The 14,925-nt window shown below is 39.0% G+C and overlaps 1 protein-coding gene across 2 annotated transcripts in view; it reads right to left on the reverse strand.

The window, feature by feature from the left end:
- Window positions 1-590: 590 nt before the first annotated feature.
- Window positions 591-14,925, reverse strand: part of LOC115005828 (sodium channel protein type 4 subunit alpha B-like) — a 41,631-nt gene continuing 27,296 nt past the window's right edge. The window contains exons 20-30 of one of the 2 annotated variants that reach the window (XM_029427793.1): window positions 11,251-11,424; window positions 9,944-10,066; window positions 9,561-9,845; window positions 9,344-9,397; window positions 6,134-6,271; window positions 5,904-6,008; window positions 5,553-5,823; window positions 3,787-4,408; window positions 3,564-3,708; window positions 3,349-3,426; window positions 591-2,184 (exon numbers count right to left, since the gene is read on the reverse strand). In XM_029427793.1, coding sequence (XP_029283653.1) covers window positions 1,849-2,184; window positions 3,349-3,426; window positions 3,564-3,708; window positions 3,787-4,408; window positions 5,553-5,823; window positions 5,904-6,008; window positions 6,134-6,271; window positions 9,344-9,397; window positions 9,561-9,845; window positions 9,944-10,066; window positions 11,251-11,424 — 2,331 coding nt within the window. In that variant the 3' untranslated portion in view covers window positions 591-1,848. The remainder of the gene's footprint in view (window positions 2,185-3,348; window positions 3,427-3,563; window positions 3,709-3,786; window positions 4,409-5,552; window positions 5,824-5,903; window positions 6,009-6,133; window positions 6,272-9,343; window positions 9,398-9,560; window positions 9,846-9,943; window positions 10,067-11,250; window positions 11,425-14,925) is intronic. The other variant, XM_029427795.1, reaches the window with a different exon arrangement.

Here is a 14,925-nt window from a genome sequence, read left to right on the forward strand (position 1 = left end):
ATGCGTTGGTTTCTTAGCAACAACAACGAGCTACAGTTTGACAAACTTTGTCTCCAAGTGAATTATTTAAAGAAACAAAGATACTGCACAGATTATATATATAAAGTAACACTATTATATTATGTTAACACTGATATACCATACTTCATACAAAACATATATTTAATAATAAATTAATTAAAAAAGAAGAAAGAAAAAATAAAAGCTGCAGAAAAATGTAATCCTTAATGATCAATTTTTTATTATTTAAACTTTTCTCTAAGTACACCCTTTTGTACTTTTATTTCTATGTTGTTGACAGTTGATGGTATTTTACTTTTTAACAACTTTCAGCTTTATCTATTAATCGTTGTAATTTACAGATGAGAAACTATAAATGTTTGTCATATTTGCATCTGCCCTATCATCACCATCGGGACCTCGGAAACCTTTTACAGATTATATATATATTCTTATTGTTAGTTTCCCTGTAGACATCATGTTACGTTAACGCTGTAAAATAAAAGAGTCCACATGTCTGTTGATCTTTCAGTAAACATGTGAGTCTGAGGAGAAAACGTATTAATGTAAGAAATACTCATAAATATGTGTCAGAACAACATTAACCTGCAGACTGGAGCCGAAGTTAGTTTTTATTTCAGTTAACTATGATTGAAGCATCTGGCTATCACTTCTTTAAATAATGAAAAGCAGTAGTCGAATAAAGAGAAACTAAACTAATGTAGTGATAAACTTAAGCAGTCTGATTCTCGTTAATATAACAATTATAATCTGTAAAACCACCCCAAAATACAATTTTATATTATCTCCAGGATCCATATTCTTCATATATGAGTCAGAAATCTATTTTAACAGCCATATCAATATCATAAGTCAATAACAAAGTCAGCCTGTTATATCCTTACAAATACAGTATATAGTATAATATATATATAATATAGTTTCCTGAGGACACATGTTTAAAGGATCTATTAATCACTCATTCATGCTTTCGTTATTATGTTAGTCCTGAAATCTATTTAAGGACGCAAACATCTCTAGATCTGAATTCAATTTACTGCAGTGTGTATAAATACATGAAGTACTTCTTCAATATGAACCCTGCGGCATCTGAAGTTACCTTCAGCTCAGAAACAAACAAGCTTTTGGTTATTAACATCTCACCTTATGACTGTTAAAACCTTAAAAACATATATATATATATATGTTTGTGCTGTAATATCTTCAGTGTTGTATGCTTAGTGTTGTATCTTTAGTTTAGTATCTTTTGTGTAATGTATCTAGTGTAATATATTTAATGTTGTATTTTTTGTGTTGTATCTTTAGTGTGGTGTGTATCTTGTGGTGGTGATTGCCTAGTGGTCTAGTGGCCTTCCAAACAAAACACTAGAAGGTCGGGAGTTCAATACCAGGCTGCCACCATTGTACCCCTGAGCAAGGTACTTAACCCTGAGTTGCACCAGGTTCAATGTAAGTCGCTCTGGATATGAGCATCTGCGAAATGACCTGTAATGTAATGTAATGTAATGTAGTGTTGTATCTTTAGGGGACCTTCACACGGGGCAGAGAGCTACAGATGATTCATGGATTACCAGTGGTCACAATCACATCTTTGTTCACCTGTCCGTGTCTCAGTGAGCCTGGACTCTGTTAGGAGACACCTCAGCACATAAAGAAAATGAAGACGCAGTGATAAAACATTTTCATGTGGAAAGCCAGAAATAGAGCTCAGATTGGACTAACAGCAGATTTCCTTGAGGTGTCGAGGGTTCAGGATCTGTGACGTCTCTGCTGAGTCTTTACAGCAGTTAACATGAGTCCACACAACATGGAAAACATCAATTGTCATCAGACAATTGATTCCCTCAGGTTCTCATCTAGCAGGTAGTGGGAGGCGCTATGGGGGGGAGCAGCGTGGAGGATGACCTCGCTCTGAAGCTCAACCCGGGTGGGTGGCTCCTGCATGTCCTCGCCTCCATATAGCTGACCGATGCGTTTACATAGTAGTCCTTCTGTCTCCGGCGGCTCCTCATCTCGCCGTCCCTCCATCTTCTCGCGGTATTTGTAGGACGCCAGTTTGACGGTCCGCTTCAGGAGGTGTTTCCTGTATGCTCTTTGGATCACCGACGCCGCCACCTCTTCCTGTTTCCTGCGCAGAGTGCTACTGATTGGTTCATATGACACCTGCAGGAAACAAGAACTCTGTGACGTCAGGAAACTTTGAGAAATTAGAAACAGCATAGTCTCTGTTAGACTTTACAATCTGCAATCAAATCCAATTAATCATCTTCCCTCAAAAATAAAACTCTTTAACCTCTTAAGGGGTGGGGGAATTTATCCGAAAATACCTACTTACGACATACCCAAAGTAAATTAAAAGCTGCTCTTCAACCATTTGCACCAGATGCATGATTTTAGTCTCATTCAAAAGATAACTCTCTTATTGTTCTTGCAAAACAGTGAAGAATCACTCCAAGTGCTTCTGGCATTAAGTAATAGTGGTCTGAATATACTGAATTTGAAGAAAATAAACTCCTCCTGAATGTTTTTGTTGAAAAACATGCCTGAAGATGGGTATAGCTGGTAGTTAAGAGCTGGAAAACACAATAGGAACATAGCATCACATATTACCAAGTTCAGGTAAAAATTTCAGAACAAAGGCACACAAACTTAACTTATTAGACAGGTTTTTCTAAGAGTAACACCAGCTGTGCATTTGGAGATATTATAATATTTATTGATAAAAAGGCCATAAATAATAAAAAAAAAAATCATAAATAACTATTATATACCCAATATTCCCTGTTAGTAGTAATGACTGTACTTCTGTACTTGCTGTTGTAATTGTGACGGCGGGCCGTCCACCCGTTAAGAGGTTAACATCAGCCAAAGATATAAAGCTGAATATATGAAGATGAATATATAAAGCTAATGATATAGAGCTAAAGATATAAAGATAAAGATATAAAGTCCAGTCATCTGCATACAGTCGGATTCTGTCCCAATTCTTGCACAAAAGAAGGTAAAAAACTGAAATGCAGAAGTATATAATATATAATTACATAACATATATTTATACTATATACTTTATTTATAAGTTATATACTGATAGCAGTATATAATATATAAATATATAATATATGTATATAATAAATATATAATATATTTATTTACTGTAAAACATTGCAGTTTTAAAGTTTAAACATTTTATAAAACAGTTTATTTTATAAAAGGTTTATAAAAATACTAAATTGTATTTAATTGTATGAAATAATCTTTATATTTAAACAAATACCGTGATTTCATGTGAATTAAGATATAAAACTATATAATATAATGTAGTAAAACCTTGGAGGGGTTGTTGGCCATGAACTTCTCCTCCATACTCGCTTTGAGAGCATCCATCTCTCCTGAATCACCCAGAACCTGCACACAAGTTTAATATAATACAATATATGATTGAATATAACACAAGGTAATAATTATAACATACATTAATATAATATATAATAACATACACTAATATAATATATAATAACATACACTAATATAATATATGGTACCTGTGCAGTGAGAGCCAGCAGGATGTCCAGACAGTGGATCTTGTCCCCAGGGACCAGCGGCAGGTCCATGCGGATCAGTTTGAAGGTGTTTGGTTTGGAGATCCTCAGAGGATCCTTCAGAGTGTCGCAGAAGTCTGACAGCTTGCTGTGGAGCAGAGAGTTCGTTAGAATCAGTAAATATTCAGATATTAAGATATCATGTTCTTCTGATGTAGGGAATCACCTGTACTGTATAAACTGGGAAGCGTCAGGGTCAAACTTCTCCCAGGTTTCATAAAACATCTCAAAGTCGTCCTCACACAGCGGGTCTGTGCTCTCCTCCGTGGCCACGTTGAAGTTCTCCAGGATGATGGCGATGTACATGTTGACCACCACAAGGAAGGACATGATGATGTAGGTGGTGAAGAAGACAATGCCCATCGCCGGACTGCCGCAGTCCCCTCTGACCTTCGACCCCGGGTTCTCTACATCAGGGTTGCAGTCCGGCGGCGTGTTCATGATGGGGTTCAGCAGCCCGTCCCACCCCGCTGACGTGGTGATCATAAACAAACAGATCATGCTGTTTCCGAACGTTTCAAAGTTAAACATGTCGTCAATCATCGCCTCCTTCCTCACGTAGGCAAAGTTAGACATGCCGAAGATGGAGAAGATGAACATGATGAGGAAGAGGAGGAGGCCGATGTTAAAGAGGGCAGGAAGTGACATCATCAGGGCGAACAGCAGTGTCCGGATCCCTTTAGCTCCACGAATGAGACGAAGGACTCGGCCGATACGAGCCAATCGGATCACACGGAAGAGTGTGGGCGAAACAAAATACTTCTCTATGATGTCGGCGAGGAGGAGGCCTGGAAGGAGGAAGGGAGGAAGGGAGGAATGGAAGGAGGGAAAGAAAGAGGGAGGAAGGGAGGGAGACATGCCAGGGTGGCTGAGTGTTGTAACAAAATCAAGGGGGACTTTTATTGTAAAGACTTTATCGGAAATGAAAAGTGTTTATCAACGTTTCACATTCGCTCCTTTGACCGCCAGTCATATCCATGGTTACACACTTCACTGTGTTCGATCCCCAGCTCATCCAGTTCGAATGTCCATGTCGAGTGTCTTTAGGAAGATACTGAACCCCACAGCCAGTGGGTACATCCCAAGTCTCTTAAATTGAATCTACGTTTCCCTTACTTGTGTCTTTTCCATGTGAGGAGACAGGAAACCGCGCAAGGAGAGAGGAAACCATGTGAGGAGAGAGGAAATGTGTTTTTAGAGAAATGAGACGTCCTTTCCTCTGAAGCGCCACGTCAAGCGACGTCCGTTTCTGATCACAACTGATCATCTGTCAGTCTGCAGTGTTTGTGTCTGCACACATGTGCGCTGTGCTAATATTAATAAAGACACACAGATATCACTGCCAGAGCAGCAGCAGCCTGGTACCTATCGAACAAACACCTACACATGAATAACAACCTGCAGTCGGACTCAGACTCTTTGACTCTCTGAATTTAATATGTATCCATAATTAAAGTTAAAGAAATAACAGATCATGAAAAGAAAAATCTTTCTCATAAAAAGTTTGTGGTCCATTGTTTAGAACTACAATTAATAGATTTTTAACTAGATGGTAAATCAGAAAACTAATACAACATAAAACTTTAGAGCTCCTCGCTCCTCAGATATCACTCATCGCTCCTTGTGTCAAAATAAGAGATTTGGGACGGTCTTCAAGATGACGCACCAGCAAAACTTCCAGTTCAAGCGAGGATCGAGGATCAAGGAAATATCAAATAAGAGACTTAGGATGTACCCAATGAATGTGTGGGTAAATGTTGGCATCTTGTGTAAAAGTACTTTGAAGACTAGAAAAGCATTATATAAATGTCCATTTACCATTTACCACTGTGCCAGCTAAACTGTTACAGAAATAAATAAATATTCACCAAGGGACACGATAATATCACCAGGTGACGCAATGACATCTTAGACGCTGACTCGGCGACTCACCTACGATGGACAGGATGACAACCACAAAGTCGAAGATATTCCAGCCGACAGCAAAGTAGTGCTGTCGGAGCGCAATCATCTTCAGACTGCACTCTGCGGTGAAAATGATGATGAAGACAAGGTTGACCCAGTACAGGATGGTTTCCTTCTCCACGCTCTGCTCGTCTGTCTCAACCATCATTGTCACCATGTTGAGGCAGATTAACACCATGATAAAGATGTCAAAGACCTGCGTGGTCACCAGGTCAAAGATCAGACCCTGGAACTTATTCTGGAGAGACAGATGGCGTTAGAAAGAAGGACTGACAACTAACGCTGTCTTCAATGAAGTCAGACAGGAAGTGACCTGACCTCAGGACGTGGAACGGGTTTCTGAGGTTTCTTGGAGCCCAATTTCTTCATGGCATTATAATATTTCTTCTGCTCCTCCGTCATGAAAATATCTGTTCCTCCCATGTAAAGACAAAAGAAACAAAAGTTAACTCACAGATTCATATTTATTATAAAATAAAAGTTTAAACTGATGTCAGATTCATATTAATAATCACAGCTGAAGTTTAAACTAATATCTAAAAACATATCTTTGATTTCTGCTGGTTGAAGTTGTCAATGATGACGCCGATGAAGAGGTTGAGAGTAAAGAAGGAGCCGAAAATGATGAAGATGACAAAGTAAAGGTACATGTACAGATTGTCCTCGTAGATCGGCTGGGACTCCACCTGCACACAAACCGCACACACACACACACACACACACACACACACACACGTATTTGTTACAGTATTAGTGTTAGTATCAGTACAGTATCTGTTACAGTATTAGTATCCGTACAGTATCTGTTACAGTATTAGTATCTGTTACAGTATTATTAGTATCCGTACAGTATTTGTTACAGTATTGGTATTAGTATACGAGTGTATCTGTAACAGTATTAATATCCTTACAGTATATGTTTCAGTATTAGTGTTAGTATCTGTAGTGTATCTGTAACAGTATTAGTGTTGTTGAGCAGTTGCTCTTGAACGTGCCCTTCACAGACCACATGGCCCAGAGAGGGGTTGTGGTTAACAGGTCTCAGGTGTTGCCAATCAATAAATGACTGCTTGCTCCAGATGCTCTGTGTGTGTATGCGGTTAAACCAAACCGATGGCTTTGGTGATTATTCCTCCTCAATATTTAAGTTGGCGTTCCAGCCCAGCTTCTTTATGGCAGCTTCAACAAGTGTTAGTATCTGTGGAGTATCTCTTACAGGATTAGTATCTGTTACATAATTAGTATTTGTATCTGTTACAGTATTAGTATTAGTATCCGTACATTATCGGTTACAGTATTAGTATCTGTATAGTATCTGTTACAGTATTAGTATTAGTGTCTGTTACAGTATTAGTATCTGTAGTGTATCTGTTACAGTATTTGTGTTAGTATCTGTAGAGTATCTGTTACAGTATCTGTTACAGTATTAGTATTGGTATCTGTAGAGCAGGGGCAGCCAACGCGGTGCCCCGCGGGCACTTGGTCTCCCGCAGGGATCACGTGAGTCGCCCGCAGGGCATGTTCTAAAAACAGTACTAGTCACCATGAAGCTCCATCTAAAATTTGTATTTAATTTTTTTTTTTAAATCAATAACACCTGAATTATTCTTTCTTTTAAAATGACAATATTGAATATAGAATTTAAAAAACAAATGTTTTATGTATATATGAACTCTGACCCTGTCTGGGGTCCACGCGCAAGCTAAATCTCCATTTCCCTTTTCGCTGAGACAAGCTAGCAGGAGCAGCTCCGATGGGGCACTAGATGGGTTTTCTACGCTAAACATGGCAGAAAAGCGAAAGTAAACTAACTATTTTCTCTTTTTCAACACAACATAATTTCTGTCAAATGTTGTATTTGTACTATGTTGTTTATCCTGTACACACGACTTCTATTGCACGTCTGTCCGTCCTGGGAGAGGGATCCCTCTTCAGTTGCTCTCCCTGAGGTTTCTTCCATTTTTCCCCCTTTAATTATGGGGTTTCTTTTAGGAAGTTTTTCCTTGTGCGATGCGAGGGTCTAAGGACAGAGGGTGTCGTAACCTGTACAGTCTGTAAAGCACACTGAGACAAATGTATAATTTGTGATATTGGGCTATACAAATAAATTTGATTTGATTTGATCTGTACACACGACATCTATTGCACGTCTGTCCGTCCTGGGAGAGGGATCCCTCCTCAGTCTCTCCCTGAGGTTTTTTCCATTTTTCCCCCTTTAATTATGGGGTTTCTTTTAGGAAGTTTTTCCTTGTGCGATGCGAGGGTCTAAGGACAGAGGGTGTCGTATCCTGTACAGTCTGTAAAGCACACTGAGACAAATGTAATTTGTGATATTGGGCTATATAAATAAATTTGATTTGATGATTTATTTTCACAATGATTGGGAGGAAGAATTATTTTCTACAACAGTGAAAGGAAAGTGTGTATATCTCATTTAAGGGGCTACGACAAAGCGGCCCTTAATGTGGAGAGACACTTCGGTACGTGTCACAAAAGCTACCATGTTAACTATCCACCTGGCAGCGCACTGCGGGCAGAACAAGCCGTGAGTTAAAGGCAGCTTTGAGCAGCAGCATCTCTTTTCACCAGGCCGGTGAACAAGTCACAGAAAGCAACGGAAGCTTCATTTAGAGCTGCACATTTATAAATAAAGAACAAGAAAGCCTTTTCGGACAGAGGTCTTGAAAGGTGCAATGATGTTATTGAAAACACTGTTCAAAGACGAGAAGATCTCAGTATCAAAAAGGTTGGTGACCCCTGCTGTAGAGTATCTGTTACAGCAGTAGTTTTCAGCCTTTTTTTGGCCAGCGACCCTCTATCCATTATCCAGTAGGGAAGTCCAAACTTCCCTTTTAAGGGCCACATCCGCCAGCTCCAACTGGGGGATCCCGAGGCGTTCCCAAGGCAGTGAGGAGATATAATCTCTCCTCCGAGTCCTGGGTCTTCCCCGGGGTCTCCTCCCAGCTGGACGTGCCTGGAACACCTCCCTAGGGAGGAGCCCAGGTGGCATCCATACTAGATGCCTGAACCACCTCAACTGGCTCCTTTCAATGCAAAGGAGCAGCGGCTCTACTCCGAGTCTCTCACGGATGGCTGAGCTTCTCACCCTATCTCTAAGAGACACCAGCCATCTGAAAAAACCTGCTATTTGCACTCTTAAGTGTTGCAACGGAAAACGAGCAGCCAACAAAGGAACAAGTTGCCCCCAAATGGAACCCTCTGAAATTTAGGGTGTTTTTATTTTTCATAACTATATAGCGCCAAAGCACAACTCGCTTTTCACATTGAACAGGTGCTCTTTTATTAAATAAACTAAATGCTCTGCTGTTTCACAATGGGCGGGGCTCCACTCCCGACACACACACACACACACACACACACACACACACACACACTTTTTGTACGTCGCTATGGACAAAAGCGTCAGCTAAATGAACTGTAATGTAATAAAGTGCAAAAAAGTCAAAAATCCAACACATTAATTATAAATGGAGCAACGTCAACCCCAACGTTCAGCGAAAATATCCGTAGAGTATCTGTTACAGTATTAGTATCCGTACAGTATCTGTTACAGTATTAGAGTTAGTATCTGTAGAGTATCAATTACACTATTAGTGTCAGTATCAGTAGAGTATCTCTGTTACAGTATTAGTGTTAGTATCAGTATTATTATCTGTTCCGGTACTAATTCCAGTGTACATATTACATTACAGTTCTTACAGTACATTATTAGTAAAACTAAGAATCTGTGCACTGACGTCTCTGGAGTCCACCGCTGCATTCATTATGTCCATCCAGCCTTTAAATGTGGCCTGAAAGACACAAATTAACATCATATTTAAATTTCTGAATATAGAACATCCGGTCGTCTGCATACAGTGAAACTATAATACTAATTATAGTTAGGGCTCTGTGGTGTATTGATAATGTCAGTGATTATTTGATGATATAACCTGTTTCATACAACAGACTCACTACTTGCAGCAGCGACAGATAGCCCATCCCCACATTGTCGTAGTTAACCTTTACGTTTCTCCAGCGGACCTCTGTGAAGTTTGCCTCCATCAGAGCGAAACACTCGCTCCTGTTGTTGATGTCCTCCGGGTGAAACATTTCCTCAGACGTCTCGTTGAAGCAGTAATAAAACTTTCCTGCAAACAGATTCACTCCCATGATGCTGAAAATGAGCCAGAAAATTAGACACACGAGCAGAACGTTAAAGATAGATGGGATTGCTCCGACCAGAGCGTTTACCACCACCTGCAGACAGACAGGGAGACAGACAGACAGGTCAGAGAGAGAGTGAGACAGAGAGACAGACAGACAGGTCAGAGAGACAGACAGACAGACACTCTCACCCTCATGCCCTCAAAGCGGGACAGAGCCCTCAGCGGTCTCAGGGCTCTCAGAGTCCTCAGAGACTTGATGGCTCCCAGCTCAGAATATCCCAAGATGTTTGCTGTCAGAGACACCAGAGACACCTGGAAGACACACAACAGGTGAGGACATCAGGACAACAGTTTTGTACTTGAACTTTACAATGTAGTATTTCCATTATCTGCTACTTTATACTTCTACTCCACTACATCTCAAAGGTAATATTGTATATAATACATCACAGACTGTACAGTAGACAACCTCCTCTGTCCTCAGACCCTCGCAAGGGAGAAGGAAAAACTTCCTAAAAGAAACCCCACAATTAAAGGGGGAAATGTTGTAAACCTCAGAGAGAGAGACTGAGGAGGATCCCACTACATTTGAAGCTTTAGTAAAAAAACATTTTTTGTATCAATAATTTGCAAATAGATTATAATATGTTATTATTAAAAATTAATGCATCAATAATTATAATACAATAATATAATATATTTTAACCATTTTCCTTAATGACTACTTTTACTGTTGGTACTTTAAGTATATGTTAATGCTTATACTTGTGTACTTTTACAAGGAGTTTTACTTATAACTTATAAGTATTTTTACATTGTAGTATTGTTATTGTTATTTTTTTTACTTTATACAAGCTTCATGAATATTGTTCAGAGAACCTATCACTCTTCAGGGACATGAAGGTGAATTGTGTTTGTTAGGAGTCTCATTCTGTTTGACGCCTATGGAAACACCTGCTATTTGTTCACAAAATGTGTATATAGGTTCATGCTACCTCAATCAAACTTTTTACATTATCATAGTGACATCCCATGTATATATTTCCAGCTTTCAAAATGTTTCGTTGTGCATGTTTGTGTTACCCATAGTAAAAAATATATAATTGTTTTTTTTTTTTTAAGTTTTTGTATTTTTTGTGTGGTTTCGGGTCCAATATGTTCATATAGTATGTCAAAATGAAAAAATAACTATCAGATTATATAGGTGAGGTTGTGCTGAAAAAAAGGATACCTAACATAGATACTAAACATTTCTTAATGGGGTAACCCTAACCCAGAATCAAAAGTATGCGAAAACGGCCAAATTAGCCCCGGACTCCAAAGGGTTAATAACTTTTAAATTTACAAAAAACCCTCTATCTGACAGTATCTCATGTATATATGTTTCATCCCGATCTTTAGTCAGGCTATATGATGTTTAACACTGAGTGAAATATTCAACCCAAAAAGCTACTCCATGTTTTCAAGCGCCGGGCCCCAGAGATTAATGTTCTTACGTCTACGATGAGGAAGTCGAGCCAGCACCAGGCGTTGGTGAAGTAAGTCTTGAATCCGTAGGCGACCCACTTAAGAAGCATCTCCACCACAAACACGTAGGTGAACACCTGATCTGCGTACTCCAGGACTATCTTTATGACCCGCCGCTGCTCCAGGTAGATGTCCTCGAACGCCTGTTCACACACACAAAACATCAGCTGTTATTTCTGTTGTCATTATATTTAATGCCGAGGTGTAGTGCTATTAGTTTTTGTACCGTAGCGGCCCTCTGACGCGTGCGCATGAGTGCACTCGTTAAGGTTATGTACCACTATCCAGTGAGTAAATCAGTCTGAGCCAATCTATAAATAAATGTGATTCTTAAAGTATCTACTGCCCAAAGCTGCTTTATTTATTTTTTAACACTTTTAAAAAAATGTTTTAACATATATAGACACTACATAAGAGAGTACACAAACTTCCACATCCAAGGCATAACAAAATGAAGTACATTAACAGTCGCACAAATAACATAATTAAATTAAATGAACTACACAAACATGTGGGTAGGCTATGTAAGGAGATATACAAACATGTAGGCAGATATGAAAGGCTTCAATCCTTCTCCCAGCATAGGAACATTAATCATGCGTTTTGCCTGTAGCAGACAGAGATTTAAAAAGATTTGTTCTTTTTTCCTTATGTTGTGTTCTTTTGGGTAACACCCTAACACAAGAAGCCTGGGCTCCATGTTTAATTGCAATGATAGAATCTCTTCTATCATACATTTAACCTCCTCCCAAAACGTTCTTAACTTGGTACACTCCCAAACACAATGGAAGAACGTTCCCTTGGATTGTCCACATTTAAAACATAAGTCTGGGATATTACCATTAAATTTGTTTAGCTTTTCTGGAGTAATATATGTACGCATTAGCCAGTTATATTGTAAGAGCTTAAGATGGGTATGCGCTGTTTGTGATTGCGCTTTCTTGCAGGCACCTTCCCACTCATCAATTGAAAGGTCTTCTTGCAAATCCTCCAATTTTTAAGTTTCGCTTCGGAGGACTCAGGGGACGTAAATATAAGCAAGTTATAAAGTGCAGAAATTAATTTTTCCCCCCTACAGTCCTTTAATATTATGTTCTCTAGTGGTGAGTATGGAGTTATAGATAATAATTGTTTTTGGTTTGCTCCAATAAAGCTTCTAATTTGTAAAAATGTGGAATGTTGTGTTTACTTGCAAGCTCCTCAAACGCCATCAGTTTATCATCATTGAGCCGATATAGATCCTGAACTTTCTGTACACCCTTATCTGACCAAACCTTAAACCCACTATCAGCTCTGCATGGAGTGAAGTCATCATTTCCCCAAATTGGACTAAAACGTGAGAGAGAAAGGGGCTCGCCCAAGTACTTCCTCACATGCCAGACTTTAATCATGTTTCTAGTAATAGGGTTAGTGGTTTCTTTTGTAAGTTTCTTAAGAAAAGTCGAGTACAAATACATGGGAAGAGGTAGCTCTAAACATTGGGACTCCATCTCTCTCCAGGCAGGGAGGTTGTTGTTTGCAAAATAAAACATCGTAGTCCTTAACTGAGTTGCCCAGTAGTACCAGAGAGGATTAGGACACGCAAGGCCCCCCCCTCTATCATAGGGCATGTACAGGAGGGTTAAGCGCAAGCGGGCTCGTTTGTTGTTCCACAAAAAAATTAAAAATAATTTCCTTAACTTTGAAAATAAGTTTGGAGGAGGCAGGGGGATGTTTTGGAATAGATACAGCAACTTGAGGAGTATGTTCATTTTTAATATATTAATTGTCCCAATTAAGGAGATCGACATCTTCCATCTATCAATTGTGCTGGTAATTGATTCCATAATAGGATCGTAATTAGAATTCACCACATCTGTTATATTGGGCACTATTTTTACACCCAAATATGTAAAATGATCTGCAACTTTAAACTGGGAGACTGATGCAGTCGGATTACTTCTCTCTTTGGAATTTAATAACGTTATGGAAGATTTGGAATGATTCATTTTGTAACCGGAAAATTCACCAAATTTTCTCATCACTTCTAATAATACTGGAATTGATCTCTCCAACTCCTTGAGAAACACTATGATGTCATCAGCATATAAAGCTATAGTTATACCAGAGATCTTTGGATGAGACCGAACAGCTATGGCCAGCGGTTCTATTGCCATTATAAACAAAAGTGGTGATAGAGGACACCCCTGACGGCACCCCTTGTGGATCTTAATTTGTTTCCAGGTTGTATTATTTGTAAGTATTTCTGCAACAGGGTCAGTGTACAACAATTTAACCCATTTACAAAAACATTTACCACATCCAAAGCGTTCGAGGACATCAAAAAGATATGGCCATTCGACCCTATCGAATGCTTTCTCGGCATCTAAGTATAAGAGAGCAGTATCTGGCATTTCCTTTTGGCTATGTAGAATGTTCAGCACCCTCCTGACATTATGAAACCCTTGGCGCCCCTTAATAAACCCATTCTGATCTTCCTTAATTATCCCTAGGAGCAGGCCTTTACACAACACCTTTACATCCGAGTTGAGAAGGCTTATTGGTCTTAGATTTTCACATCTATTGCAGGGTTTCCCTGGTTCTGGTAACAATGTAATCAAGGCTTCTCTCAGTGATGGCGGAAGGATTTCATTTTTAAAAGATTCTAATAACATATTGAAGAGGGGCGTTTGTACTTTATATTTAAACCTGTTGTAGATATCTATAGGTAGGCCATCTGGCCCTGCAGCCTTCCCACATTTCATGTTATCAGTTGCATCAGAGATCTCTTGTAATGATACTTCAGCTTCCAGACTAGGTCTGAGTTCTGTTGGGATACTAGATATATTGAGAGTGTCTAAGAAGTTATTTTGACTTGTCAGATCTGTATTTATGTCAGAGTTGTATAAATTTTCATAGAAATTTTTTAAAGCCTCATTTATTTCTATAGGATGGACTATATCATCTCCCTTATTGTTCTGTATTAACATAATGGATCTTTCAGTTTGTAATTGTTTAATGCGCCACGCTAATATCTTTCCAGGCTTCTCTCCTTGGTCGTAAGATGTTTGTTTGAGTCTTAGTAGACTTGCCACTGCTTTAGAAGCTGATAGTTCATTATACTGTGACCTCAGTACTAGCAGTTCTTGTGGTACTTTGGTGCAGGGTTTCTGAAAGGCCTCACTCTCCAGGGTTTTTATTTTCGGTTCCAACATTGTCATTTTCTGACAAGCTTTTTTGGATTTGGAACTTGTGTAGTTAATAATTTGGCCTCTAATAAATGCTTTAAAAGCTTTTTCATCTTATAGATGCTGATGTTTCCGATGTATTTGTCTCAAAATATAAATCAATTTGTTTGCCAAGATACGTGACAAAATCTGAGTCTTGCAACCATTTTTGTTGGAATCTCCATTTAGGAGGATCTCTCGTCAGCCGTGAGTCGACATAAAGCAGTGAGTTTGGTGCATGGTCCGAAATAAGGATTCCATCATAAGTGCCGTCCCCAAATTTGCTGAGATCAAAAAGTCAATACGGGAATAAGATTGGTAAGAAGCAGAATAGCAAGAATACTCTATAGCATCAGGCTTTAATTCTCTCCAGATGTCCTTCACATTGAAATCTTTCATAATATTAAGTAATACTTCCCTGCTGTTGGTGTGTGATTT

The sequence above is a fragment of the Cottoperca gobio genome, unplaced genomic scaffold, assembly GCF_900634415.1.
Source record: "Cottoperca gobio unplaced genomic scaffold, fCotGob3.1 fCotGob3_377arrow_ctg1, whole genome shotgun sequence".
NCBI classification, from domain to species: domain Eukaryota; kingdom Metazoa; phylum Chordata; class Actinopteri; order Perciformes; family Bovichtidae; genus Cottoperca; species Cottoperca gobio.